A 25,973-nucleotide genomic window follows, 5' to 3' on the forward strand; every position below is an offset into this window, starting at 1 on the left:
AAAAAATAAAAAAATAAAAAAATAAAAAAATAAAAATAAAATAAAATATTGCTCCCAACTCCCAACATTACAATGGCTACCGAGGAGGTTTCAGTCAGTTGAAAATATAAAGTACTCCACCATAAATGCCTTTCAGGTACAGACTGTTAAACTGGATTACTAAAACTATTTATATGGACTGTTCCCAGTGGGAGTAGTGCAGAGTAAGTGGCTAAAATAATGTCTTTCCGATAGATCCTAATGATGATTTCTTCTGACCCCCTGAGGCCAGCCACCCACTGCCAGTGAAGATGGCAAGCATTATCACATTGCCAGAGCATTTAGCATGTTCTGTTGCTGCAAGGGGATGTAAAATGAAAGCATGCAAACAACCCTTTATATGTTCTAGGCTCTGTGGTTTAACCCACAGCACTACCCACGTCCCCAATAACATCTTAGGGGGTCACATATACTTGATATTTGAATATTTGGGGGTTTAAGGGTACAATCTTTTAAACATCAATTAAAGAAATTGAGGGGGGATCTGTGTGAGGGAGTTTCTTAAGGATGGGCTGGTATAATTGTCTATTGATTTAAGTGATGGAATAGATGTGTAGAAATGGACATTGCAAAACGAACAACCCAGTTTTTTCACAGCAGCTGTCAGTGTAGTCACTGAATGATGTGCATATTATGTGTGAAATTGTTCTTTCTTGACAATCTTTCCCAATTTCATTGTTGTGTTGCATTTTTTTCTGATATAAGTAGCTCTGAGCATGCTACAAGCAGAAAAGTATGGTGCATGTACTGTAATAATATCCAAGAAGTGAAAGCAGTGTTAGAAACTGAGATATGAAAGCTAGGAGCTAAATGGCACCTTAAACCTAGGTTATGGGCGCAACAATGGGATGTCTAGGCTCGGTTTTTTATAACAAGAATACGAAGCTGAAAATGAAGGAGCTACAGCTAAATTATTATGTTCATTTTTCACGTGGTTTAGTCCTTCCCCTGCCCACCCCCTAATATTCTTGAGAAGGTCTCCTCTCCAGTCTTCAGATAGTAGCTGGATGTGAGGAGGCAGAAAAAGGTTCTCCTTTCCTTCCACTCTGCAGTTTTAATCTGAAATCTTCGGCGCAGTACAGCGCTCAGAGCTGAGAAACTGCTCACAGTAATGAAATTCCCTGTCGCAAAATGCACCTAGAACAATGGGAGTTTTGAACACTGAGCGAAAGGCAGTGCCCATTATTCTGTCCCTCATATTTTTTTTATTCACAACAGCCCTGTGAGGCAAGTTAGCTTGGGAGATAGTGGCTGGGCAAGGCCACTCCGAGAGCTTCCTTACCCATTTGAAGCTGAGTCTTTCCAGTCCTAGGCTGACACTCTCAACACTAGGCCACATTTGCATGGCAAGCAGCACCTGCTGAAATCCCCTCTCCTACATAATTATTAACGGTGCACGAAGTTCAAGGTGCTATCCTAGTTATGTGAAGCAGCTTTAGACATATGTTTTGCATACATCAGGTTCAATCCCTGTCATTTCCAGTAAAAGGGGTATTTCATTGTAAGGTTGGAAAAAATCCCTGCCTAAAAAGCTTGAAGAGGCACTGCCAGTCAGAGCAGAGAGTATTAGATTAGACAAACCAATGATCTGGCTTGCTGTACAATATCTTCATATTACCATGGATCCCAGAACCTGGTGTGCTTTGTCGGCACCAGCATAATAAGCTAGAATCAGGGGAAACTTTGACTTTTGACACAGTTAGTTGTAATGATTTGTGGTTAAGTAAAAAAAAGTATGGGACGCGGGTGGCGCTGTGGGTTAAACCACAGAGCCTAGGACTTGCCGATCAGAAGGTTGGCGGTTCAAATCCCCACGACGGGATGAGCTCCTGTTACTTGGTCCCTGCTCCTGCCAACCTAGCAGTTCGAAAGCACGTCAAAGTGCAAGTAGATAAATAGGTACCACTCTGGCGGGAAGGTAAACGGCGTTTCTGTGCGCTGCTCTGGTTTGCCAGAAATGGTTTAGTCATGCTGGCCACATGACCCAGAAGCTGTACACCGGCTCCCTCGGCCAATAAAGCGAGATGAGCGCCACAACCCTAGAGTCGGTCACGACTGGACCTAATGGTCAGGGGTCCCTTTACCTTTACCTTAAAAAAAGATATACATAAGTTTATTATTATTTTTTTATACTAGAGCAGCATTTTGCTAACTATTTGTGGAAATGAATCCCACATTTAGTATGCCTAAAAATATACATTCCCATTTGGTCGCTGTTTTGAAATTTAATTGCCATTATCTACAAAATTGAATATCCAGATACCTTCTTTTCTTTCTTTCTTTTTTGTCTGTATGAGCATAAGACTGAGATAATTCAAAGCATCTTTTATTTTATCCAGTGGTTGGTATACCAGCTTGGCTGTGACCGTGTATCCTTTGATGCTAAAATAACATTTCAAACATTTTCCAGAATACAAACCTCATTAAGATGGAGTTACAGCGTCAGCATCTCAAGGGAAATGAAACTTTTAAAGAATGTTGAAATTAGCAACAACATAAAGCAACAGGGATACAGGAGAATGCGAGCTCAGAGAAAACTTCAAAAGATAAAATGCAGTTCTGAGACAAATACATGAAAATGAATCTTGAATGCAGTAGCAGAAAAGAGGGACCCACATCCCATTTCCCCCAACACCTCTCTGTTTTAAAAAGGGACGTTCAGAGTATCCATTGTGTGAAGCTTGTAGATGGTTTTCTTTTCAATAATACACTTTCCTCTTTTTTTACCTCCTTCTAGATAACTTTGTGGTTGATATCAGCTCTTGTGTGCGTGCCTGTCCCAGCCCCAAGATGGAAGTTGAAGAAAACGGCATTAAGACATGTAAACCATGCACTGACATTTGCCCTAAAGGTAGGCTGCTCTTCATTATACTTCCGACCTTGTGTGCTGTGCATTGCCATGACATAAAGCAAGGAACTAATTTGGAAATGGCATGAAACTAGTGAAACCTGGATGCAGTATGGGGCAGGCTATGATTGCTCTCCTTGGAACTGGGATACTGATCTCTGTGGACAGTCTGGTGGCAGGCATGGAGATCCTGTCACAAGGTGTTTCTTCATTTAGCCCACTAGAGTAGTGTTCTTCAAGAGCTGAAACCCACTTGGATTCCTAGCCTGAAACATGGGACCCACTTCTGAGCTAGGAAGGGTGCAAAGCTTGACCTTAGCCCAAAGGTGGCAACCGCATTGTGAACCTTTTCTCTGTTGTGTGTACATTGCTCCACTGTGCCTCCTCCCCTTGTCCCTGCAATGAAGACATGAAGCAGCGCAGCAGCATTGCATGTCCAGTATTTGAGTTGAGAGGGGGAGGAGGCCTCCTTTCTCAGGAAAAAAAATGGGGGGGGGGAGAGAATAGTGCCACAGTTGGTCCATAAATGTCAAGGTGGGAGTTGGGAGCAAGTCAGCAATAATTCACAATGTGTCAGTGAAGTTAACTAAAAAGCTCAGGCCAAGTGATCACAGCAGCTCTTCCCCGTAGGTCTGGTTGCAATGAGGCAGATGTGAGAGTTGAAGGCCTCCCCACCACTCTCTAAGGTGTCTCCTCCCCCATGTCTTTTCTCAGCAACCTGAGGCTGCTTGTCTGGTCTCTCTTTGCTCCTCCCTCTTCATTCCTCTTCATGTTCTGGGAGACAGGACCTGCCCATCGCAGGAGGGCGAGAAATCCTGGCTTCCTCATCAGCCTGACTCATCTCTGCCGCTTGGCTCCCCTCCTCTCCAGACTCTGATTCTGGGCTGCTCTCTGCCCCAGCCTGATCCTGCTCACTAAACCCTGTTACCTCTTCTGCTTCTGACACAGCCTCCTCTCAGTCTGCTCCTTCTTCTCCCTCTGACCTCACATTGTCCAATCCCCTGGCTCTGAGCCTTCTTCCTTGGGGGTTCCCATGCAGTGCCTCCCACCACTCCGGTGCATCCAGCCACCACTCCGGTGCATAACCCACCTCTTGAAGATCAATAGGCTAGAACAGGGTTGGCGAATCTGTGTCCCTCTAATGTTGTGAACCACCCTGAGATCTCGGGCAGTATACAAATTTAATAAGTAAATAAATAAGGATGTCAAAACAGCTTCAATCATCACTGACCATTGGCTGGGCTGGGACTAGTGGGAGCCCAACAAAATATGTAAGGCTACAGTTAGGGATGCGGGTGGTGCTGTGGTCTAAACCACTGAGCCTAGGACTTGCCCATCAGAAGGTTGGCAGTTCGAATCCCTGTGAAGCTCCTGTTGTTCGAAGCTCCTGTTGTTCAGTCCCAGCTCCTGCCAACCTAGCAGTTTGAAAGCACGTCAAAGTGCAAGTAGATAAATAGGTACTGCTCCAGCGGGAAGGTAAACGGCGTTTCCGTGCGCTGCTCTGGTTTCTCCAGAAGCAGCTTTGTCATGCTGACCACATGACCAAGAAGCTGTCTGCGGACAAATGCCGGCTCTCTCGGCCAGTAAAGTGAGATGAGTGCCGCAACCCCAGAGTCGTCCACAACTGGACTTAGCGGTCAGGGGTCCCTTTACCTTTACATTACACCCCAGCGCTGGAGGATACAACCCTGCCCACGCAGAAGGATATAACAATCTTTATTACGGTCCAGAGACCGTAATGTTTTGTTGGTCTCTGGATATAACCAGAGAGCTCTTCTATCTTTAGAGTACGGGTGTCAGAATACAACTGGACATAATAGCAACCCGGGTTTTTCTTGTTCCCAACAAAACGGTGGTGTGGAGGGCATGTAAAATGCAGCACAGGTGAGTGAATTGAATCCTCCATCCATCTGTAGCCTCCCACCAGAAATTGCTATTTTTAGCCATTTTCACCCCAGCAGGGATTACTTCCAATTTTGGAGCACAACTGTGGGGGAAAAATATTTTTAAAACTAGGCTTTAGGGGTGAAGGGAGGTTGCTTGCTGATGGAGATTGTTCATCTCAGCCTTCTCCCAAGCTGTGCTTTAAATTGCTCCCCACTCAGAAACTTCATAGGAATTTGGCAGCAGATCTGTTTGGCCCTCAAGTCTAAGACGCCTGAGGCTCCCCAGTACAACTCATAACAACACCTGTACATAATTTTGAAGGTCTGAAAGTCACAGGTGCCAGAGTGGCTTCCTACAGAACTAGTAAATTCCCTGTTGAAATTGTGTTAGCTTCCTGGGATTTTAAGCCCCTGCCATTGAGGTAAACTTTGTGTTTTCCATGTATGCAATACAGTTCCCATATATGTAAAGTGTCATTGATTCAGCATGCTTGTTTCAAACCCTAACCATTGGGGATTTATTGAACGGTGTTAATCCATCTTCATTTACCTACTTCCTGAACTGAGATATGAAACTGAAGGAGATAACAAATGTTATCTACTCCAAGCTTTAAAAAGAAGACAGGCTATATACCCATATCCATGTAATAAAATCATTTCTTTTTAGACATCCACACAACATTAAGCTGTGTTAGCTCTCATGGAAGGAATATGCCTATTTTAGTCTAGTTTTATGTCTTCCATGGTAAAATACCACAGAGGAAAACCCAATTGTGGAGGTTAAAGAAATGTGCAGGCTTTTAATAGGAGCTTCAGATTCATTTTTTGTTTTTGTTTTTTAAAAGGACTTTTGGTATCAGCATGCTCTGAATGTATCATAATGCTTACTGGTATAGATCATTTCTAATATTTAGCTTGAGGACCTTAAAAACCTTTTATAGCCATACTTCTTTGACCCAGTTCTCACCCAGGTGGCAGAGCTATATCTGGGCTAAAGTACTTAGAGATTGCAGGTGGGATCTTGCATAAATGAATGTTCCCCATTAAACTGACATGGTTATACAAAAAGAACTACAGTATTGAGGGGAATGCTATATATGAACATAAGAAGCTGTTTTATACGGATTCACATCAGTGGTTTGTATGGCCCAGTATGGCCTACTCAGCTCAGGAGAGGTCTTATCCAACGCTGGTGCCTGAAAGCCTGGTATTTTTTGCATGCTAAGTATGCGATCTACACCTGTCCTCTCCCTTTTGCTAAGATTCCTCTCCTTGGTGTGTAGTTTTCTATCGGAATATCTTGGTATGGAGGAATTATATGAGCCCTACTTGCAGATACAAGCAGCCCAGCCCAGATGCACCCGAAGGAGAACTTGCTCCCATTTATTAGTGGTGTCATGTCTGGCTTTTCTGATCCAGGTACTGTGAAACAGGAAGGTGTTCTGAGACTCAGGTTTCCAGGGGCAGATAATTCCTTTTTCATGCAGCAGGAGAAGGAATACAGAGGAGAAAGTTGAAGAGTGCAAGATTCATAATGTATCTTTAAACATGTAGACTCTAGTGACAGCAACTGTACCTTGGCACTTTGCCTTCCCAGCATCTAGCTTGTCTACAGAACTACAACGGGTGATGTCTAACTATGGCATACTCGAGATAGACCCATTGAAACCAATGGACAGGTAACAGAAGCCCATTCAGGGTCTGCCCTGAGCATGACAGGATTCAACAAAGCTGTTGCATGTGGAATGAGGTCTGTTTGCACAGTGGGACTTTCCTCCTCTCCTCCTCCTGTGGGAAACTCTTCACAAACTAAACCTGTTTTGGAGAGTTGTGGGGAAACCCAGAACAGGCTGAGGGGGCTTGGGGGGAACTGCACAGCAGAGGAGAAGGAGACCAACAAGCAGAAGTGATGGGACCTTTAGTCCATAACATCTGAAGGGCACCTTGTTGGTAGACTGTGTATGCGTAACCATGCTCACCACATTATATGTGAAGAGGGTAGGTGTGTCACATCTGCCTGCGACATCTGGTTAAGCTCATGTGAACACAGACAAATGTGCATAGACCTAGGTTATGCATGCACAGGCATCGGCTACAACCAACCCAAGTGGCTTTAAAATAATTTTTAACTTTTGTGATCTAACACTTTTCTATACAGACATACAGATTTAGATCTCTAATGTAACAAAATGGATTTGAGCATCTTAGCTGATCACATGGCTGCTGCTGGGCTTGTCACGATGAACCATTGTAGTTTTATTCTAGGTAAGAGGCATCTTTCCGGAACAATTTTATAAAGAAATATTTGAGGCAAGGGACAGTTCTTTGGTTCGTCTTAGCCTTTGTAAAGCAGAGAAACAGAAAGAGAAAAGCAAGTAGTAAACCATGCTAGGAAGTAGGACAAATTAATATTAACCAGGTCCCATTGCCTAGGCTTGAGTTCCTTCCTTTTTAGAGGTAGCACGTGGTTCTGGTGGTGCTCACCTGCCAGGCTTTCTGCTTTCTCCCGCATGGTTGGTATCACTGCATTGGAACATCAGATCAGACTCCTAGCACTGCTGCCATAAAAAAAAAAACAATTCCTTGAAACACACACTCCATATGTACAGAGCACAGACACTTAGGCAGTTTAAAAATAATAATGGCTTGTTAGGCTACCCTAAGTATTCTAGCACCCTGTGGCCTTATGCCTTCATGAGCTTAAAGAGTGAAATAGGTAGGACTCAAATGGAAATTTCTGAAACATCTGAAATTAAAATGCAACCACAAGGAAGGGAGATGCTGGTCACAATCTGGGGAAATAGATGACTTTAGATGCCTGTGATTTCATCAGCATATGAAATTTAGTCATCACTATCTCCTTGGCTTCTCAGAACACAAATCCCTTTCCTATCTTTTTTTCCTTTCTCATCACCTGCAGACTATCTGTCTCCCTGCCCTTTGTCCTTGCATGAGGGATTTCCCAGTCTGCTTCCACATGGCCTTTCAGCTCCTCTACAATATTATCTTTAACTACGTCTCCTATATAATCTGCTGTCCATAGATCTATGGGAGGGTTTTCTTTCCACTTGAACCTGTAGCTTCACAGAGTGTCAGCATTCTATGACTGATCTTTGCTCCTCGGTCTGAGATGGACAGACGCTCCTTGCTCTCAGCCCAATTCCTGGAAAACAGAATTAATTACCCTTCCCCGCTGCCTCATTGATTTTAAGCCAGCGCAAGCACAATGGCGTAATGCACTCAGTGATTTACAAGAGATCCAAATATATGAATGCATATTTTTTACAAAGTTGTTTATTTTTACAGCATGTGATGGTATAGGTACAGGAAGTTTGATGTATGCCCAAACGGTAGACTCCAGCAACATTGACAAATTTGTCAACTGTACCAAGATCAATGGGAACCTTATCTTCCTTGTCACTGGGATTCATGGGTGAGTGCAAATAATTATAACATGCTGCATCTTAGTAACAGACCCACCTAGTTTGTTCATTTTCATTTTTTTGGTCCCTAAATGTTGGGATGGACTATCAGGCCAGCATTGCTTCTTCTGAGAATTGTATAAGATGGGGGTGTGTATTGTGCTCTTTCCAGCTTGGCCCAGATTTTCTGGTGGTTTAGAGGATGGGCTCCTATGACATAACAGTAATGTCTAAAGGGGCCTTTTGACTTCTAGATAGTGGGGTTGAAATCCAAGTTCTGCTCATTGCTAGCATGGCCTTTGCCTTTCTGTCTGTAGAATTTGATAAACCTGACCAAGACTGCTGAGGCACAATGTGAGCCCATGTTGAATGAATGAATGAATGAATGAATGAATGAATGAATGCTGTGGTGGAAAACTTATTGACCAGTCTCAGGGAAGATAAAGGGGTTTATAGAGGGCATGCAAGGACTTACAATAGTTTATTGCCTTTTTTCAGTTCTTGCCTTTCTTGCATGCTGCATTATGAACAAAATAAACATTTGGAGCATCAATGCAAGTTCCACCTGTGTTTATCTCTCTGGACTCATCCAGACTTGCATTTATTCTGTACTTAGAAAGCACAAGTTCAAGCAGTTGTGCCATTGCCTCTCTGCTTTCCCTTGGAAAACCTGTACATTAGCAATAAATTGGAGAAAACTCGATTGAAAACTCTGATTCAATGGTTGAGGTCGGGTCTGCAAGGGCATGTCTGGAGGAGCCCTCTGTTCCTTTGTTCTGGCCTGTCATCTAGGGATGCATCTGAATATTTCCCCATCCAAATTACTTTCCAGATTTTGAGGTTCCAGATTACCTAATCTTGTTTCCAAAGTGGCATTGCACTAACAATGTGTCATTTTTAATGTTGATTTGATTTCCTAATTTTTTTTCCAGACCACTGGGCATGTGAAGTTTGCTTCAGTGTTCAGTTTTTGCCCTCCCCCATCTTATAGTTTACCAATGTGCCCCAGGGCCCCATGTGCATTGATTACATCACTGTGCAAAAGGAATCCTATTTTAATCATGTGATCACATAATGATGCCTTTTTGTGCTGATTTAATCAGTGTGGATATGCACTACTGTGCATTGGTAACATGTGGGTAGAGAATGTGGGGTGGGTGCAAACTGCAAACAGCATCCAATTGTACATGTCCTAATCTGAAATTAATTTTAGGAATTAACCGAGATGAATTTTAAGGCAGATGGGTGGAAAACATAGTGGAGCCATTTCAACAAAACAAGTGTCACACTGTTGTCAGGCATACAGATCTCCTACCTGTAGCCCTTCTTATTGTGTCCAAAATGTCACGTGCCCTCCAGCTCCTGAAAGAGCATCACTCCTAATATACTGCCAGCATCACATTAAAGCAATATTTTAAATCATATGTTTTAGAGGGGATTAAAATTATTTAAATTTGGTCTTTAAAATATTATTGTTACGAAGTTTATGGACAATCTTGAAGTTATAAGAAAAGTATAACTGAACTGTACATTATAAAAAGTTGACAGTGTAAAATGGTAACCTGGAATATATATTAGCTGTTCATAATGTTAATTTAGAGTATTTGAACATATTCTTGCATTCAGGATTAACTCTGTTATTCAACATTTAAATAATAGGGAACTTTCTACTATATAATATTAGGGACTCACTTAATAGCTAATGTTAAAAAAATATCAATATATATTTAAACTTATTAAATGGAAGGCAGCCTTGAAACATTAGGAGGCTGCTTTATGCCAAGTTAAATTATTTGCCCATCTAACCCAAATTGTTTATGCTAATTGGAAGTGTCTCCCCCTGCTCTCAAAGAGAGGCCTTTCACATCACTATAATGCAGGAGAATGCGATGTACTGCACCACAAATTTATTTTCCTGCACTTCTTTGTAAGAAGAGTCACCACCAAGGCTTTTTTTTCAGCCAGAACGTGCTGGAACTCAGTTCTGGCCCCTCTCAGGTGGGCGCCATTGCCATTCTAAGAGAACAAGGGAGGTGTTCATAGTGAGTTCCGGCACCTCTTTTTCTAGAAAAATAGCACTGGTCGCAACCATAATCTACTAGTTCATTCATTAGGCAGGGAGTTTCCCTCAGGATAGCAGAACATGCCTTTAACCCCAATGTACAAATTTCTATCTTCAGTATCAAAAGTATATATACATGGACAAAGTTAGCATATATCATGCTTCAAAGCCCCTTTCATGCCACTAATTTCAAGGTGCTCCATCAGCTACTGTCAGGTCTCGGGATTATTAGATTTGGAGCAGGGATTATCATTCTTGGTCGATTCCATAAACATGCTCAGGGTACTCATTTGGGTTCTTGGCTGGTTCCACACAACGTTTGTAAAGCAGAGAAATTAGAAGTTGTAAAAGGTCCCACAAGCTGAGTCACTGCTGCATGCTGGGACAGAGGGGGAGAGGAGTGAGGCAGTGGCAAGGTCAGATCTGTGCAAATCCAGTGCTTCTGCCAACTTGGTTCAGGCTAATCCTGGGGCTCTTATTTAATACAGTAATATATCTGATCACTGCAGTTTTTGCTGAAATTATTGTAAGCTATGTAAACTTCACTGGTGCTGCTATAGGTTGTCCCTCAAGTTTTTGTCATTTGTTGGTTTGCAGTGCTAACCATAGTCTCGAACCCAACCTATTGTTTGAACTTCAAAACATACTGGCAAACTTTGGTTTAGGTTAAGGATGAGCAGATTTACCATTACTTTATTGTTCTGTGGGTTCACTCTGCTCCATGCTGCACTCCTTGTGTTCTTTTTAACTGGGAAAAGTCTAAAATTCTGGAACTGGGAGTTGCACAGTTTACCACAACATCTAGGTTCTTTTGTTCTCCCTTTCTGTTGCCAATGCAAATGGGCATATTGAAAGGGCAGAATAAAAATCAACCTTGGTGCGCTTGTATGCATAAATGCATCAATATTCTTTTGTGCTGTGCTTTATGCTGTATTCTGGGGGTACCTCATTAGAAAAAAAAAATTGAATCAACTGTACCTAAAGGCAAATCAATGTTTTCTTGTTGAGGCATTATATCTAGGTGGAGAACCTACACACTGTTAATGTAAAGGAGTGAAAAGGAAGGAAAGAAATATACCACCTGTGTATGGTGCTCTGAATGGAACAGTATACCGTATGTTTCCTAGTGCATCAGTTCCACTTTCAGAACAAGACCAGGTAATCTGGAACTCTGAAAGTTCTGCAGGTATTCAGCTGAAGTGAATTTGACAGGCACCCTTAGCTTAAAGCTACTTTCATTTTCCATCTGCTCACCAGCCACACCATTCTGCTTATGGTACACTATTCTCCTGTGGCAAAGTAACAATGATAAATACAGTGTGTAAATTAAGAAATCACATCAAGCTGTCCTTAGCAGAAGCCATTTCTTGTAATCCCACTTCAAACTGTGGTTTCCAAGTCTGGTTTGCAGGATTTGCGAGTTCAGGCATCACAGCAAAACACGATTTGAGTCACTCTGTCATGCCGTGCCTTTACTAAAGACGTGCACACAGGTTTGAACTTTTCATGCCTTGCCTTGAAGCAGACCCCCGCCTTTCCGCTGGCAGTCCTTTCTTGGGAGCTTCACACTGAGCAGAAAGTGTAATTAAAAACGATAATCCTGGATAAATCCTGGTTGCATGAAACAGATTGTAAGCCATGGTGGGGGGTGAGGGAGGCCTAAACCACAAGAATTAATTGTATAATATTTGGCTAATCCTTTGGGCTTTCTTTGAATATTCCATTTCCCTCCTGCTAACCTCACTATAAATTGTAAATGTAAAACTGAGTCCATGAGTCCTGTCTGCAAGTCTTGTCCAACTGTTTCCTATACTCTTTCTGGACTTCCAAAGGGCAGAAAAAAAGTTGCCTACTATGTGCCTCTCACAGTTTTCCAAGTGTGTTATTATTATTATTTCTATAATCACAGGCTTGTACAAGAAAAGTAGAGCCTGACTCTAAAGGGTAATAAAAGTCATTTATTTGCATACTTTTCTGCGAAGGCTTCCCCACCCCAAAAATAGATGTGCACTTTTCACAGGATGCTTTTGCTTGTCTTTTTTTATTTCAGGGTGTCCTACATTAATTGGCATAAGAGTATTTGGCTTTTAAGACTGGCTGTGTCAAATCAGTTCAAAGCTTACTGAAAGGAGGCATAAGTCCTGCTCTCAAAACAAACCACACCTTAATTGCAAAGAGTGAGAACTGTTGCAGTGTAGTGGCCAAGATTGTGAATTGAAAGGAAAGAGAGAAGGATGCTTGCGCACATTCTTCCAATTTGCACCACCAAGCCACCTTTCCTCCATTTTTTATTTTCAGATTTTGTCCTAGTGGTTTTTCTTCAAATTCTCTTGGGAAATAAGCCAAACTATTTCCAGGACTTATTGCAAGCTAATTGGAGTCTCCAGACTCCACACACAAGCCTTCTCCCCTCTCTCAGCCATCCCTTTGCCTCCTTCCCCCTCCACACTGAGCCTCCATCCTGCCTCTTGCCCCAGGTTCTCTTACCTTGCTCCACCATACATGAAAAAGTCTGGAGAAGGAATTGGATAGGCCAGTGACCAGATCATTTGGCCAAATAACAACCAGAAAATGTGTACATTGAAATGACCTACTATATTAGGGGTTCCTCCAAAATGACAGTCAAGTCACTGTCTCTGTGATCCATCTGTTGGGAGCGCTAAGCTCTGTTAGCAGTGCTCTCCTGGGCATCCACTTCAGGAAGAAGAAAGGCAAAGCTAGTTTTCTACTCCCAGGATATGGTGGGAATCCTTCACCATTCTTCCATATTCACATCTTGACAATGTGTCGTTATTCTCTTCCAGGGACCCCTATCACACAATAGAAGCAATTGACCCTCAGAATTTAAATGTCTTTCAAACAGTGAGAGAGATAACAGGTAACCTACAATTATGATACTACATCATTTGTGTTTTCCATTTTTTAAAAAAGCTACTGCTTACATAAATGAGCTGAGGTAACAGTGTAGCATGAAAAAGAGGTTTGTAGTACAAATTTTACCTCAACCATAAATTTACAAGATGGCAGTGAATATTGTTGTAGTGATTGCTGTAAGTGAAGTGGATTGAATATTTTAAAACAGCATATAAATACAAATTATTATCCTCATCATCAACAACAATGTTATCATTCCCTTTCTCTGTGCTTTTAAGCTGGCTGTGTTGAAAGCTTACTACTGATCCACTGGTTTATCAAGGCAATGTCCTTAAGACGGTTGTTTCAGTGACAGGATGCTCTATTTCAGTGCACGTGGTAAAAGGCACGGGATGATGCCCTGTCAACTTGTGCTACTAAGGAACTCAGTGCAGCTGTGGGGCCAGCACCCAGACAGGAGTTTAGGAAACTTCTCCATGAAACACCTTCCTCAGATGAAGCCCAGGGCATGGAGTGGTTGCCCCAGGCAGCAGATGCCAGAGGGCAGGTTACACTGCCAAGATGCTAGAGGACAGAGCTCTGTGTGTTTTATGGCCTGGTCTGCACTTCCTTAGCAAGGCAGTGGCTGAGGGACACTGTCCAGTTGCCAGGGATGAAGGGGAGGTTCAAATGCCAGTTAGTTCAATTTCTGTACATGGAACAGGAGGGATGGGCACTATTTGGCTCTTCAGCTCAGAAATCAAAATGGCCTATGGGGAACCTCTGGCCCTCCAGATGTTGCTGAACTACAGGTCCCATCATCCTGGACCATCAACTGATGGGGGTCAGAGTCCAGCAGCATCTGGACGGCCACAGGCTCCTCTTCCTGGGCAGTGGCGTGTGTTGTCACACAAGATGCCAAAAAACGTGATATAAATTCCAAGGCTAGGCAGGCATGGCCTTCCTTCTGCTCTTTTGCCTGATCAGATTTCAAGTCTGTAGTGAAGCTGTGACTGCAGTGAGGACTTTCTGTAATATTTCTGGTTTTATCCTCCTTAGGATTCCTGAATATACAATCATGGCCTGAAAACATGACCGATTTCAGTGTGTTTTCTAACCTAGTTACTATCGGTGGAAGAGCACTATACAGGTGGGCTAAGCTGTTTTGTTTTTCTTAGCATTTTCACTTTTAAAATCAATGTTCACAGACTGAGTTTATTAAAGAAATTAATCACAGAGCATGATGTTGGGGTCTGGATAATATCTTTGTCCCACCTCATGCGTAAATACCCATAAATACCCATGCATGCCTATCTAAACTGTACATGAGAAGGCCCCCTTGCTAAACTCTTGTGGTACGTGTGGACATCAGTGGACGCATGGCTCATGGTTTGTCCAGGAGAGCTAAACCAGGACCACGAGTTCAGACACCACACTAAGCAGAACCATGGCTTCGCTCAGGTCAGGGCAGCACAACACACGAATGACCAGGAAGGAGCAGAGTAGCTGCAGTCTTCTCTCTGAGAGCCAACATGCTAACATGTTCTTTCTAAGCCACAGTCTAGCACAGTATGATGTGTGAACCAGTCTTTCATTGTTCTGATATGGAATTATTATTTTTTGTCACAAAAAGTAAAAGGACACAAAAATGCCAGAGATCACAGTGGTGTTTGCACAGGCATTACAGAATATGAGATTTGTAATAACTTGCATGTTCCATTTTTAAGAAACATGTTCTGATATGAAAGCTGATGCACAGGAAAAGTTCCTGTAGGGAGAGAGAGCACCAAAACAGAATGGGCGTGAAACAATCTATCTGTGTAATATATACCATGGCCCACAGAGCAAAATGTAGTTAATCAGTCAAGGGGCTCTGTATGTGTTGTAAACAATGGCCAAAGCAGATTATAAATAACAGTGAAACCTTGAGATTTGAATTACAGTCTTGTGCTGGCTTTTGTGGTATTGGTTTTCATCAAGAACAGCTGGAAAATAATTACCTTGGGTTGTTTTTTTTAAGATATCAGATAAATCTGCAGAGTACTGGTTTCTCATAAACTACTTTAGCTTCACAAACTTTAGACTCTCCACTTCAACAAAGCTATCTCCACTTCACAGTTAAGATTTTTGCTTGATGCTACGAAAATGACTGGCTGCCAAGAAAATCATCATCTTAGGCAAAGGAGCAGAGAATCCCTTTGGAATTAATAATTTGACTTTCATTTACACACATATGCTATGAATGTGGCTCTGGTGGTATAAATCCCTCAAAGACCCAAGCAATCTGGCGGAGAGGGAGGGTGCATGTCTCTTAAGATAATGATAGCTCACACACTTGGACATTTTAGAAAGAAAGCAAGAGGGCAAAGGGAAGGTTCATGGAACACACAGACACCCAAACATCAAAAATGATCGCCCCCTATTCCATCACACCTGAATAAGGTGGCAAGACAGAGAGTGGTTCTGCTTCAAGCCCCGTGGGGCCTTTCTGCTTAACATTTGCCTCAACAATGGTCAACAGTGAAGCATTTGTAGTTATATGACTGGTTCACAGTCAGGACATAGTCAGCACTCCAAGCATTAGTGTTGGTGACCACACACTTGAGGTAGTCAATGCTTTTGTCTTCCTGGGCTCCACCATAACTAGCATTCTCTCCATCGACACAGAGCTGGACAAGTGTATTGGCAAGGCAGCTATGGCAATGGCTTGCCTCTTCATTTTTATTTTTATTTTTAATAATTGAAAATTTTATTAGTATTTTCCACACAACAACAACACAAAAAATATCGAAAAATAACAATACACAAAACACAAGAACCGACATTCAAAAAAACCCACCACAAATCCATATCTTACAAGTTAATAATATAAACACTAAAAAGAAAAACAAATATTGACTTCCACCAATCCCACAGCACCTCCTTTGTGTCTTCCTGTTTTCCTCTTGTCCTTATCATCTCTAGTCTAGCATCCAGATATAAATCCCTCTTTCTTATCCTTTCACTTCACAAGGTTATTCCAGACTCAGCCAGATTTCTGTCCTCAAACCTTGGCTTTTAAGGTATTCATTTAGACACTTCCATTCCTTTTTCACTTCACTTTTTGGTTTTTGTCTTATTATATCTGTCAATTTGGCTAATTCTAAATATTCTGAAAGCTTGCCTCTTGAAAAGGGTATGGGAGACTGTGATGCTAACTACCACTACCAAGATGAAGCCCTGCCCAGCTGGCTTGTGGAGCCTGCTGCTTCATGGTAGGGAGACATGGGCAACTTATACCCACCAGGAGCGACACCTCCACGCCTTCCACATGTGCTGTGTCAGAAAGATTTTGGGCATCCCATGGCAGGGTAGAGACTCAAACAAAGATGTGCTCTCCCAAGCCCACATTCCCAGCACGTTCACACTCCTCTCTCAGCGACATCTGTGCTGGCTTGCTCATGTCCACAGAACAGAAGATGGCAGGATCCCCAAGGACGTGCTCTGAGGAGAGCTGGCTTCAAGCACCAGCCCATTGGCAGAGAAACGCTGTGTTACAAAGATGTCTGCAAACATGACAGGAAGGCTGGCAATGTTAACCCCGCTATGTGGGAATCCCTTGCAGACGACCACAACAGCTGGAGACAATCAGTCAGGTCATGTATCCACAGCAGTGACCAGAAAAGGAATGACCACTGGGAAGAGAGCAGAAAGAATAAATGACATGGCACATCTGCAACAGCGCAACCAGATGCCTTCATCTGCCCCAGCTGCAACAAAACATGTCTCTCCCATATGTCTCTCCCAACAAAACATGTCTCTCTACAGCCACAGCAGTTTGTCTCCAACAGTTTGTCTTCATCTCCAAAGGTGCACTCTTGTCTCCCAAGACAGATGGATGCCAACAACAGTCAGTTTGAGCCTTTTCTCTGTCCCAGTCATATGGGGAAAATATTCATTATGTGCACTAATAGTGAATGAGTACACTCTGCAATTGGATCTCATCGTGACTGGAGCAAGGGTTGCAGAGGCCGCTGCAATTCATTTCACAACATGATCACATTCCTATGCATTCCAAGAGCAATTTTTAAAAGCCATCATTAATGCCCTACTTTCCACTTTGGATAAACAAGTAATCATTGATCATGTTGTTCTCCCCAAAGCTAGTATTTAGGTGTTGTGCCTACCTGCCTTGCCTCAAACATCTGGACTGTTCTTTCCTCTGTACCTTTGAGCACCTATGGCTTTGCGCACTGTGTTAGCACTTGCTCTCTGCTTGTGGCACATTATACTCTGGATGGGTCAAAGCGTGGAGAGTAGGGGCTCAAATTAGATTACTTTCCCATCTTTTCCATTTCTGGCCCTTTGCTTGCATGTGATAGTTGTATCTAAGCAACAAAGCAAGTTCTCACAATATATGCATGGCTCTATATATCTCTGTGTGCCTATTTACTATTCTGTTCTTGTTTCCTCTTCCAGTGGCCTTTCTTTGCTTATTCTCAAGCAGCAGGGAATTAGATCTCTACAGTTCCAGTCCCTGAAGCATATCAGTGCTGGCAACATCTACATAACAGACAATAGTAACTTGTGCTACTATCACACCATCAACTGGACCAGTCTCTTCAGCACCCCTAATCAAAAGACTGTGATCCACAGAAATAAGAAGGCTGAAAACTGCAGTAAGTATTATTCTCCTTATGTGCCAGTAAGCATTGGCATTGCATTTTGAAGAATATGGAAGCTTGTTTACCTGTACAGAAATAAACAAAGCACCTATTGCTTTGGTAATAACACAGAAGCAATATTTTAATAGAATAAATAATTTTTTCCCTCATTAGGAAACTAATTATTTGCTGTTTTATAGAAGAGGGCATAACGTTGAATGATTGCACCAATATTCAGCATTATTGTATAAGTAAAACTCAGGTTAAAGGTGGCAGTCTGGTTCATTTCAATTTAAGCAAATATACTGGAGAACGTCACAGGAAAGCACTCCCTTTCCCAAGCCAGCAATCTTCACGAAGACTCATCACAGGATAACTGCACTTATATAAACGTGCTGCATGTACATTGCCTGTGACACCACAGACATGAATATACCTAATGGGCTCTGGCTTTCGATATCCTTGAGCCTTTCCTATTGTTCCTCATTGTCCTTGGACTTCACCCTCAACGTACCTTCTAATGTGGCTCTGCAGGTCGGGGCTTATCCACCTCTTTTGCCCTGCTGTTTCCAGGCAGAGGTCTGTGCTTTAATGCTCTGTGTCCAAGCAGTTTTTTTCTTTTTCTGTTCTAGAACTTTGCCTGCAAATTCTGCTCTTTAAAGCTGAATCAGAGCAAATGTCAATTTGACTTTGAGCTTTAAAGAGCGGGATTTGGCAGGGAAAGCTCCAGAACAAACAAGGGGGTGTTCAGACCATGCCTTGAAAGAGTGGAGGAAAGGTAAGTGAGCATAAGCCCTCAGTGTCGCAGCTTCGCCCCCTAGAATCCCCAGGGCCCTCTAGGAATTGCTGCTGCCAACCATCACAATTTAGGCCACATGGAGCTCAAATGTGGGTGCTGTTCCCAGCAGTCAGTCACCCCCTCTCCCCATATGGACTTGCCCAGCGTGTGAAGCCAGTGCCATTGGAAGTGGAGCAAAGCCCTTACTCGTCTCCAGTCAGTGGCAGGCAGCTACTTTTATTATATCTCCTGCAATGCAGTACCAGCAGTACCACATCAGGTAAGCCCCTCTAAGGGGAGTGGGTGCAGCGCTGCCAGGGTGGCTCATGCTAGCTGCAGTGCCAATGGGCAGCAATGTAGGCATCAGCCCCTGGGGCACTTTAGGTGTGCGTTGGCCTTGCCAGCTGTCTGAATACTGCAGCTGGTCACAGCCCCTAAGCTGCCACTGGCTTAGTTGTTTTGAAGTCACAGAAGGACTGGGTGTCTTGAGAGGAATTATTTGTGAGTGTGGGGGCAGGATTTAAAATTTGAATTTGGATTCATAGATCTTTAATAGCGTTATTCAATTAAACCCCTTCTGCTTTATTTAAAAACACAAGTTTTCTCATTAGGGTGGGTCGAATATTCCTGTGCTTTTCACCCAAAAATGATAGACAACATTTTTGCCAGGAGTTGTTATGCTGCTAGCAGAGGGTCCAACAGCAAAATGGGCTGTATCTTCTGTCAGATTATCCTCCTTTCTCCTTGTTGGACTTTCCATCTTCTCTTTGATCACTTCACGGACTCCCTGCCTCTTAGCTGCAATGGTCAGGCTATGATTGCCTTGGTCAAAGGGCTGGGCATTTGGGGGCCAGGCTGAGAATGGACACTACCACATTTAGAATTTGAATTCCAAGGTCCATGAGCTGGTTTAGGTAGACGGAGTCTCCTCGCATATGGGAGTTCATCGTGGACATCTGATTGACACTATGTTGGATCACATTCATTGAGCATTTTGGAACCCTACATTAAATATAGAGATACAGTTGCTTCTTACATGAGTGAAAGAGCCACAAATGTTATGATATTTCAAACTACATTTACTAGGTGCCTGCATTCAGATCTTCAATGGGGAAAAAAAAGTAAGTTGATGAAGATTTCATCTTATTGTTAGTGATTTCAAAGAAGCATCTGCAGTTTGAACAGCCTGAAAAAGGCAGCAGCATATGAAAGTCCTTTCTCACAAGCCTTTCTTTGAGAGTGTCAACAAGCATATAGATAGAGGTGATCCAGCTGACACAGTGTACCTAGACTTTCAAAAAGCTTTCAACAAAGTACCTCACCAAAGACTCCTGAGAAAGCTTAGCAGTCAAGGAACAAGAGAAGAGGTCCTCTTGTGAATCACGAGTTGGTTAAATTGCAAGAAGCAAAGAGTAGGAATAAATGGACAGTTCTCCCAATGCAGATGTATAGAAAGTGGAGTCCCCCAAGGATCGGTACTATGATCTTGAACTTCACAAATGATCTAGAGTGAGCAGTGAGGTGGCCACTTTTGCTGGTGATACTCAATTTTTCAGTCACATTAAAGCAAAAAGAGATTGTGAAGAGCTTCAAAACGACGTCTCCAAACTGAGTGGATGGGTGGTAAAATGGCCAAGTAATTAAATGGAAACAAAAGTAAAATGATGCATGTCGGCACAAAAAAATATTAATTTCTCATATGTGCGTTTGGGGTCTGAACTGGTAGTGACCGACCAGGAAGGCCTCAGTGACCACCTCCCCAATATGAACCTACCCAGACCCTGAAATCATCATCAGAAACCCTTCTTCTTGTGCCTCCTCTATGAGAGGTCTGGAGGACGGCAGCACAAGTACAGGCCTTTTCTGCAGTGCCTTCCATGTGTGTAGACCACAAGCTTAACACGAGTCACCAGTGTGATGCAGCGGGGGGGGGGGGGACAACCCTAATGCCATTCTCGGCTGCATAAACAGAAGTATAGTGTCCAGATCAAGGGAAGGAATAGTACCACTCCATTCTTGCCTGGAGTACTGTGTCCAGTTCTGGGCACCACAATTTAAGTAGGATATTGACAAGGTAGAACATGTGCAGAGGAGGGTGACCAAGATGATCCAGGATTTGGAAACCAAGCCTTATGAGGGAGTTGAGGGAGTTGGGGATGTTTGGCCAGTATGAGGAGGTTTGGCCTAGATGAGGGGAGATATGATAGCCAATGTTTAAAGGGCTGTCACATAGAAGATGAAGCAAGCTTGTTTTCTCTTGCTCTGGAGGATAGGACCCAAACCAATGGCTTCAAGTTACAAGAAAGGAGAGAAACATTGGGAAGAACTTTCTGACAGTAGGGGCTGTCAGACAGTGGAACAGACTCTATCAGGAGGTGGTGGACTCTCCTTCCTTGGAGGTTTTTAAACAGAGGTTGGATAGTCATCTGTGATGGAAACTTTAGTTGAGATTCCTGCATAGCAGAGTGTTGGACTAGATGATCCTTGGGGTTCCCCCCAACTCTATGATTCTATGATTCTGTGCTTAATTGCACTTGCCTACAGACTATTTAAAACTATTAATCTTTATTTTGAAGCACAAATGCTGCAGATCTCTTATTAAAAATAATTGAGAACTAGCATCAATCATGGCCCTTTAATGTATATCTAGACCCTTAAATGAAAGCTATACCACAGAGCAGTCAGCCTTATATGATGGAAATTCAATCCAGTCCAAAGAGACTAACTTCGAAGATGTTTACAGAGAGAAATGCCCTCCAAACGCATATGCAAACATCTGTAATAACTGATAGTGAAGCTTAAGTTCTTATTTCCACAAATACACACCTGTAACCTCAGGGAGTCCCAGAACCCTTGAGAGGATGAATTTAAGGAACGTGGAGAGATTTCAGGGTGGGGGTGTAGTTATTTGGTTGCCTGAACCTAGATATACAGGGGAAAGAGAAGCCTATTATAAAGTTGCCTTGAGCTGAGTCAGGTTCTTGGTCTGTTTAGCCTACCACTGTCTGCCTTGGCTGCTGCCATCTTTTTGGGATCTCAGGCACCTCCGAAACAAACAAAAAACCCCTCAAAATCAAATAAGAGGACAAACGAGGACATACACCTGCATAGAAATTGTGTATCCTGATTTATGTGTGTAGATGGACTTTAGGCATTATTACTGCAACTTACTCAGAAGAACAGTGCATCTCACTATAGAGGGGAAGAGAGTGGCCTCTGTGTGCCTGCTCAGTTGGCGTCCTGGTGTGCTAACTGTTGATGGGCAACTTCACGGCCTGCACCACTGTTCTCCCTTTTAACAGTAATAATAACAGTAAATAATAAATAATTATGTCATTTGTAATTTACATAGTATGGTCTGGGGGATATCGTACCTCAAAGCTGCTTATTTCTCTCTGGGTCCCGTGTGTGTGTGTGTCTTTACACTGAACATTGACCAAGCAGACCCTTCAATCAGAGGACTCCTTCAAGTAGAGGACTTGCCCCGGGAGCCCTTTGAATGTTATTCAAAGGATTATCCATTATAAAACTGGTCATGTGCCCATCCTGCTCTGGTGTGATTCCACCCACCCCTTCCTCAGTTTGCTGCATGAGATATTCTGATTGATAGTTCCAGAGCATGAACCTGCAATCTTATGCGTCGGAAGTATATGCTCACTACTGAACTGTGGGTTCTCCTCCCTTACCACCCCCCACAAATCAATTATACTTGCAGAGCTGAGAGAACGGAAGTGACCTGAAACTATGGAGAAAGATTTGTCATCAGTATCTTTAACTTTCAGTTAGACCTCAGTATACTTAGATAATGAGGAACGCATAATATCAGAAACCATTACCAGGATCCCCTTATTTTAAAGAAAGAAAACTTGATATTTCTTTCATGACTGCTATTTAGCATTGACTTGGTGCTGGTGACATGGTGCACCATCAAAACACAGAATGGGTACTGTACCTGAGCAGAGGTGTTGCCTATGGATGGTCTCATTGGCTGAAAGTCTAAAGCTAACTTTTGGCATTGAGAACTTTTAAAAATTTACCCACAAGCTGCAGAGCAGACTCTTGGTTTTTGCTGGGTCTAGCTTATAGTCTCTGTGCTGTTGTAAATAAAATACACATGGCTTGTTTTTGTGTAGTGAGAGAAATGGCCCCAGCTCCAGACAGAATAAGGCAATGGGTCAGGAAAATGTTGCAATTCTTACCCCTCCATTACTGGAAATAATAGACTACTGTGAATAGGGAAGAACTGAATAGTACCTAAGTGCTGTGTAGCACTTTGCCAGTGCTATTTTGCAAAAGTGCAGCTTGTTCATAAACACCTTCAGTCAATTATGTTTACAAACCGTTGTGGCCTAATTGACTTTATTCCTACTTGTTTAATTTACTGTGTAATATTCTTGTGGAACTTTCCTTTAATAAAAGAGAGTGACAAGCCAAGATTTTTAATGAAAGTTTATTCTCATGTTTGTGTCCTTTATATATGTAGAGGGACTTCTTTTGTATTTGTTGGGGAAAGTTTATTACCTTGTCAAATTTCCAGGAGGAGCTTTAAAAATGCCTTAGAAAAGGAAGCAAGACAGTTTTGGGGTTTCTCCAGGTAATATAATGCCCAAAGCAATTGCCTAATTTGCCTTTAACTTGATCTGACCCTAGGTGTTCACGAGAATAATTATAATAAATAATTATGTCATTTGTAATTTCCATAGTATGGTCTGGGTGATATCGTATCTCAAAGCTGCTTATTTCTCTCTGGGTCCCATGAATTCTTCATTGCCTTGGACTATATCGTAGTTGTCAACTGAATCACAGCTGAAGTACTTTTGCAAAGACTGGCTTTGGAGCATGAGGAACATAAGAATCTGCCTGATGAGGAAACATGCCATTGTCCATCTAGCTCAGTATTGTCTTCACGGACTGGCAGTAGCTCTTGAGGGTATCAGACAAGCAGCAGCCAAAGTTCCCCCAGACCCTTGTTTTGCCATCAGGATTGTGGATTGGCCTTGCCAAGGGGGCTGGTGTGGGAATGTTCTGGGGTGCAGGAGAGGATATATTGACTAATTATATCCTTATCCAACTTGTGCTAACAAGTTCCCAAAATATCAGCAGAGTTTATAGACATTCCCCTTTAAGTTCGCAACGGTAACGCTTGCACAGGTTCGCTAGAACCTCTATAATAATTACTCTGGTAATTTCCCCTTTGTTCCCTCTTAAAATACAAGACACGACACAGTCTTTATAAAAGTATAAAAGAGTTTACTCACGTTCTGTTCACAATATGATCCCAGAAGGTAGGCAGGCTTAAAAAGGTTACATGCACTTAGAATCTATCTTGTAGCAAGATAGTACTGTCCTCTCTTGGCTGGGAGCCAAGAGGGCATGTTGCTCCTTCAGAAGATGAAGATGGCAGAGAGGCAAGAGGCAAGAGGCAAGAGGCAAGAGGCAAGAGGCAAGAGGCAAGAGGCAAGAGGCAAGAGGCAAGAGGCAAGAGGCAAGAGGCAAGAGGCAAGAGGCAAGAGGCAAGAGGCAAGAGGCAAGAGGCAAGAGGCAAGAGAGAGAGTGGCTGCCTGCCCTGTGCTTTTATCATTACCTGCACAGGTGAGGCCACACCCACCTCTGGTCACATGCGGAGGAAATGATAAAAGCACAGGGCAGGCAGCCACTCTCTCTCTTGCCTCTTGCCTCTTGCCTCTTGTCTCTCTGCCATCTTCATCTTCTGAAGGAGCAACATGCCCTCTTGGCTCCCAGCCAAGAGAGGACAGTACTATCTTGCTACAAGATAGATTCTAAGTGCATGTAACCTTTTTAAGCCTGCCTACCTTCTGGGATCATATTGTGAACAGAACGTGAGTAAACTCTTTTATACTTTTATAAAGACTGTGTCGTGTCTTGTATTTTAAGAGGGAACAAAGGGGAAATTACCAGAGTAATTATTATAGAGGTTCTAGCGAACCTGTGCAAGCGTTACCGTTGCGAACTTAAAGGGGAATGTCTATAAACTCTGCTGATATTTTGGGAACTTGTTAGCACAAGTTGGATAAGGATATAATTAGTCAATATATCCTCTCCTGCACCCCAGAACATTCCCACAAAGGGTTATTGGGCCCAGTATTGCATATTTCTGCGTATTTTTGAAGGATTGCATTGGATTGTGATTTTGAATTGAGTAGTATTTTTCTGAGTTAACTTCCTGGTAAGCACATGGTCCTTTGTTCCATTGTGCAGTGGGGATTGAGCAACCCCCCCCCCTTCCCTCAGAGTTCACAGTGACCCAAGGCAGTGAAGATTTGTTTTGAATTTTGAGATTTTTGAGATTTTGATTTTAAAATTTTGAGAAATTTTGAAATTTTGAAGAATTTTGAAATTTTTGGATTTTAAGATGGCTAGAGCAGCTTTTGATAGTGATGCAAAGCTAGGAATGCCTGTGCTGAATGAACACAATTTCATACACTGGAAGCAGCGCTTGATAGCATGTTTAGATTATAAGCACATTTTGGAAGCTTTAAACCCTCAGCCTACAGGATCGTCTGAGGAAGCTTTAGCCAAGATAAGTGCTTGGAAACGCATGAACAGCGAAGCTAGACACATAATTTTGAGTGGACTTCGTGATGAGCAGCTATCATTAATAAATAGTACAGATGATGCATCTCAAATCTTAAGAGATATTGAGCGCGTGTATGGAGAATCTAGCATAAACTGCTTCAGAAACTTGGTGTGTAAATTAACCAGAGTGAGGATGAATTCAAAAGAGGAATTCACAGAGCACATCAACAAGTTTACTGAGATTATTCAAAGAATTGATCTGACTCCCAAAGCTTTTGATGAAGATACAAAGATAGCATTTTTGTTATCATCACTTGGACCACGCTTTAGCGCATTTGTAAGTTTGATGGATCATAGACAAGGTCTGACTTTTAAAGACTTGATTGGTTATTTAAAAGAAGAATGCAGAGATAGAGCTGAATCTCCAGTGAGAAATGCTAGAAGCAAGGACAGCAGTTATGCATCTAGGCAATGTACAAAGTCCAAAGAGATGCCTAAGAAAGTGATTTGTTTCAATTGTAACAAAGAAGGACACATTGCAAAGAATTGCAAGGCTCCTAAAGCCAAGAAACCCCACCCCTTTCAGCCAAAAGGAGAAAAGAAGGGGAAATGTGAATGCACATGGCTACTGCAAGAAAGGAATTTAACTGTCCAGAATCGTGAAAATAGACGTAATAAATGGATAATTGATTCAGGTGCCAGCTCGCATTTTTCATATAAAAAGGACTATTTTAATGAGATAAATGATGAAGAAGGATCTGAAATTGAAATTGCAGATGGGAACATTGTTAAAGCAAAAGGTGCAGGTTCCATGAGTCTGAAATGCAATATAAACAATGAATGCATTGAGAACACAATCTCTAGAGTTTTGTATGTACCAGAGCTGAGCTGCAATTTAATCAGCG

The 25,973-nt window shown here is 42.5% G+C and overlaps 1 protein-coding gene across 3 annotated transcripts in view; it reads left to right on the forward strand.

The window, feature by feature from the left end:
• The window catches only part of ERBB4 (erb-b2 receptor tyrosine kinase 4), an 816,477-nt gene that overhangs the window by 607,333 nt on the left and 183,171 nt on the right, over positions 1-25,973 (forward strand). For all 3 annotated transcript variants that reach the window (XM_081857293.1, XM_081857292.1, XM_081857294.1), the window contains exons 8-12: positions 2,777-2,890; positions 8,080-8,206; positions 13,062-13,135; positions 14,170-14,260; positions 17,569-17,768. In XM_081857293.1, the coding sequence (XP_081713419.1) occupies positions 2,777-2,890; positions 8,080-8,206; positions 13,062-13,135; positions 14,170-14,260; positions 17,569-17,768 (606 nt within the window). The remainder of the gene's footprint in view (positions 1-2,776; positions 2,891-8,079; positions 8,207-13,061; positions 13,136-14,169; positions 14,261-17,568; positions 17,769-25,973) is intronic.

This window comes from Podarcis erhardii (assembly GCF_964252035.2).
Source record: "Podarcis erhardii genome assembly, chromosome: 1".
Lineage (NCBI taxonomy): Eukaryota > Metazoa > Chordata > Lepidosauria > Squamata > Lacertidae > Podarcis > Podarcis erhardii.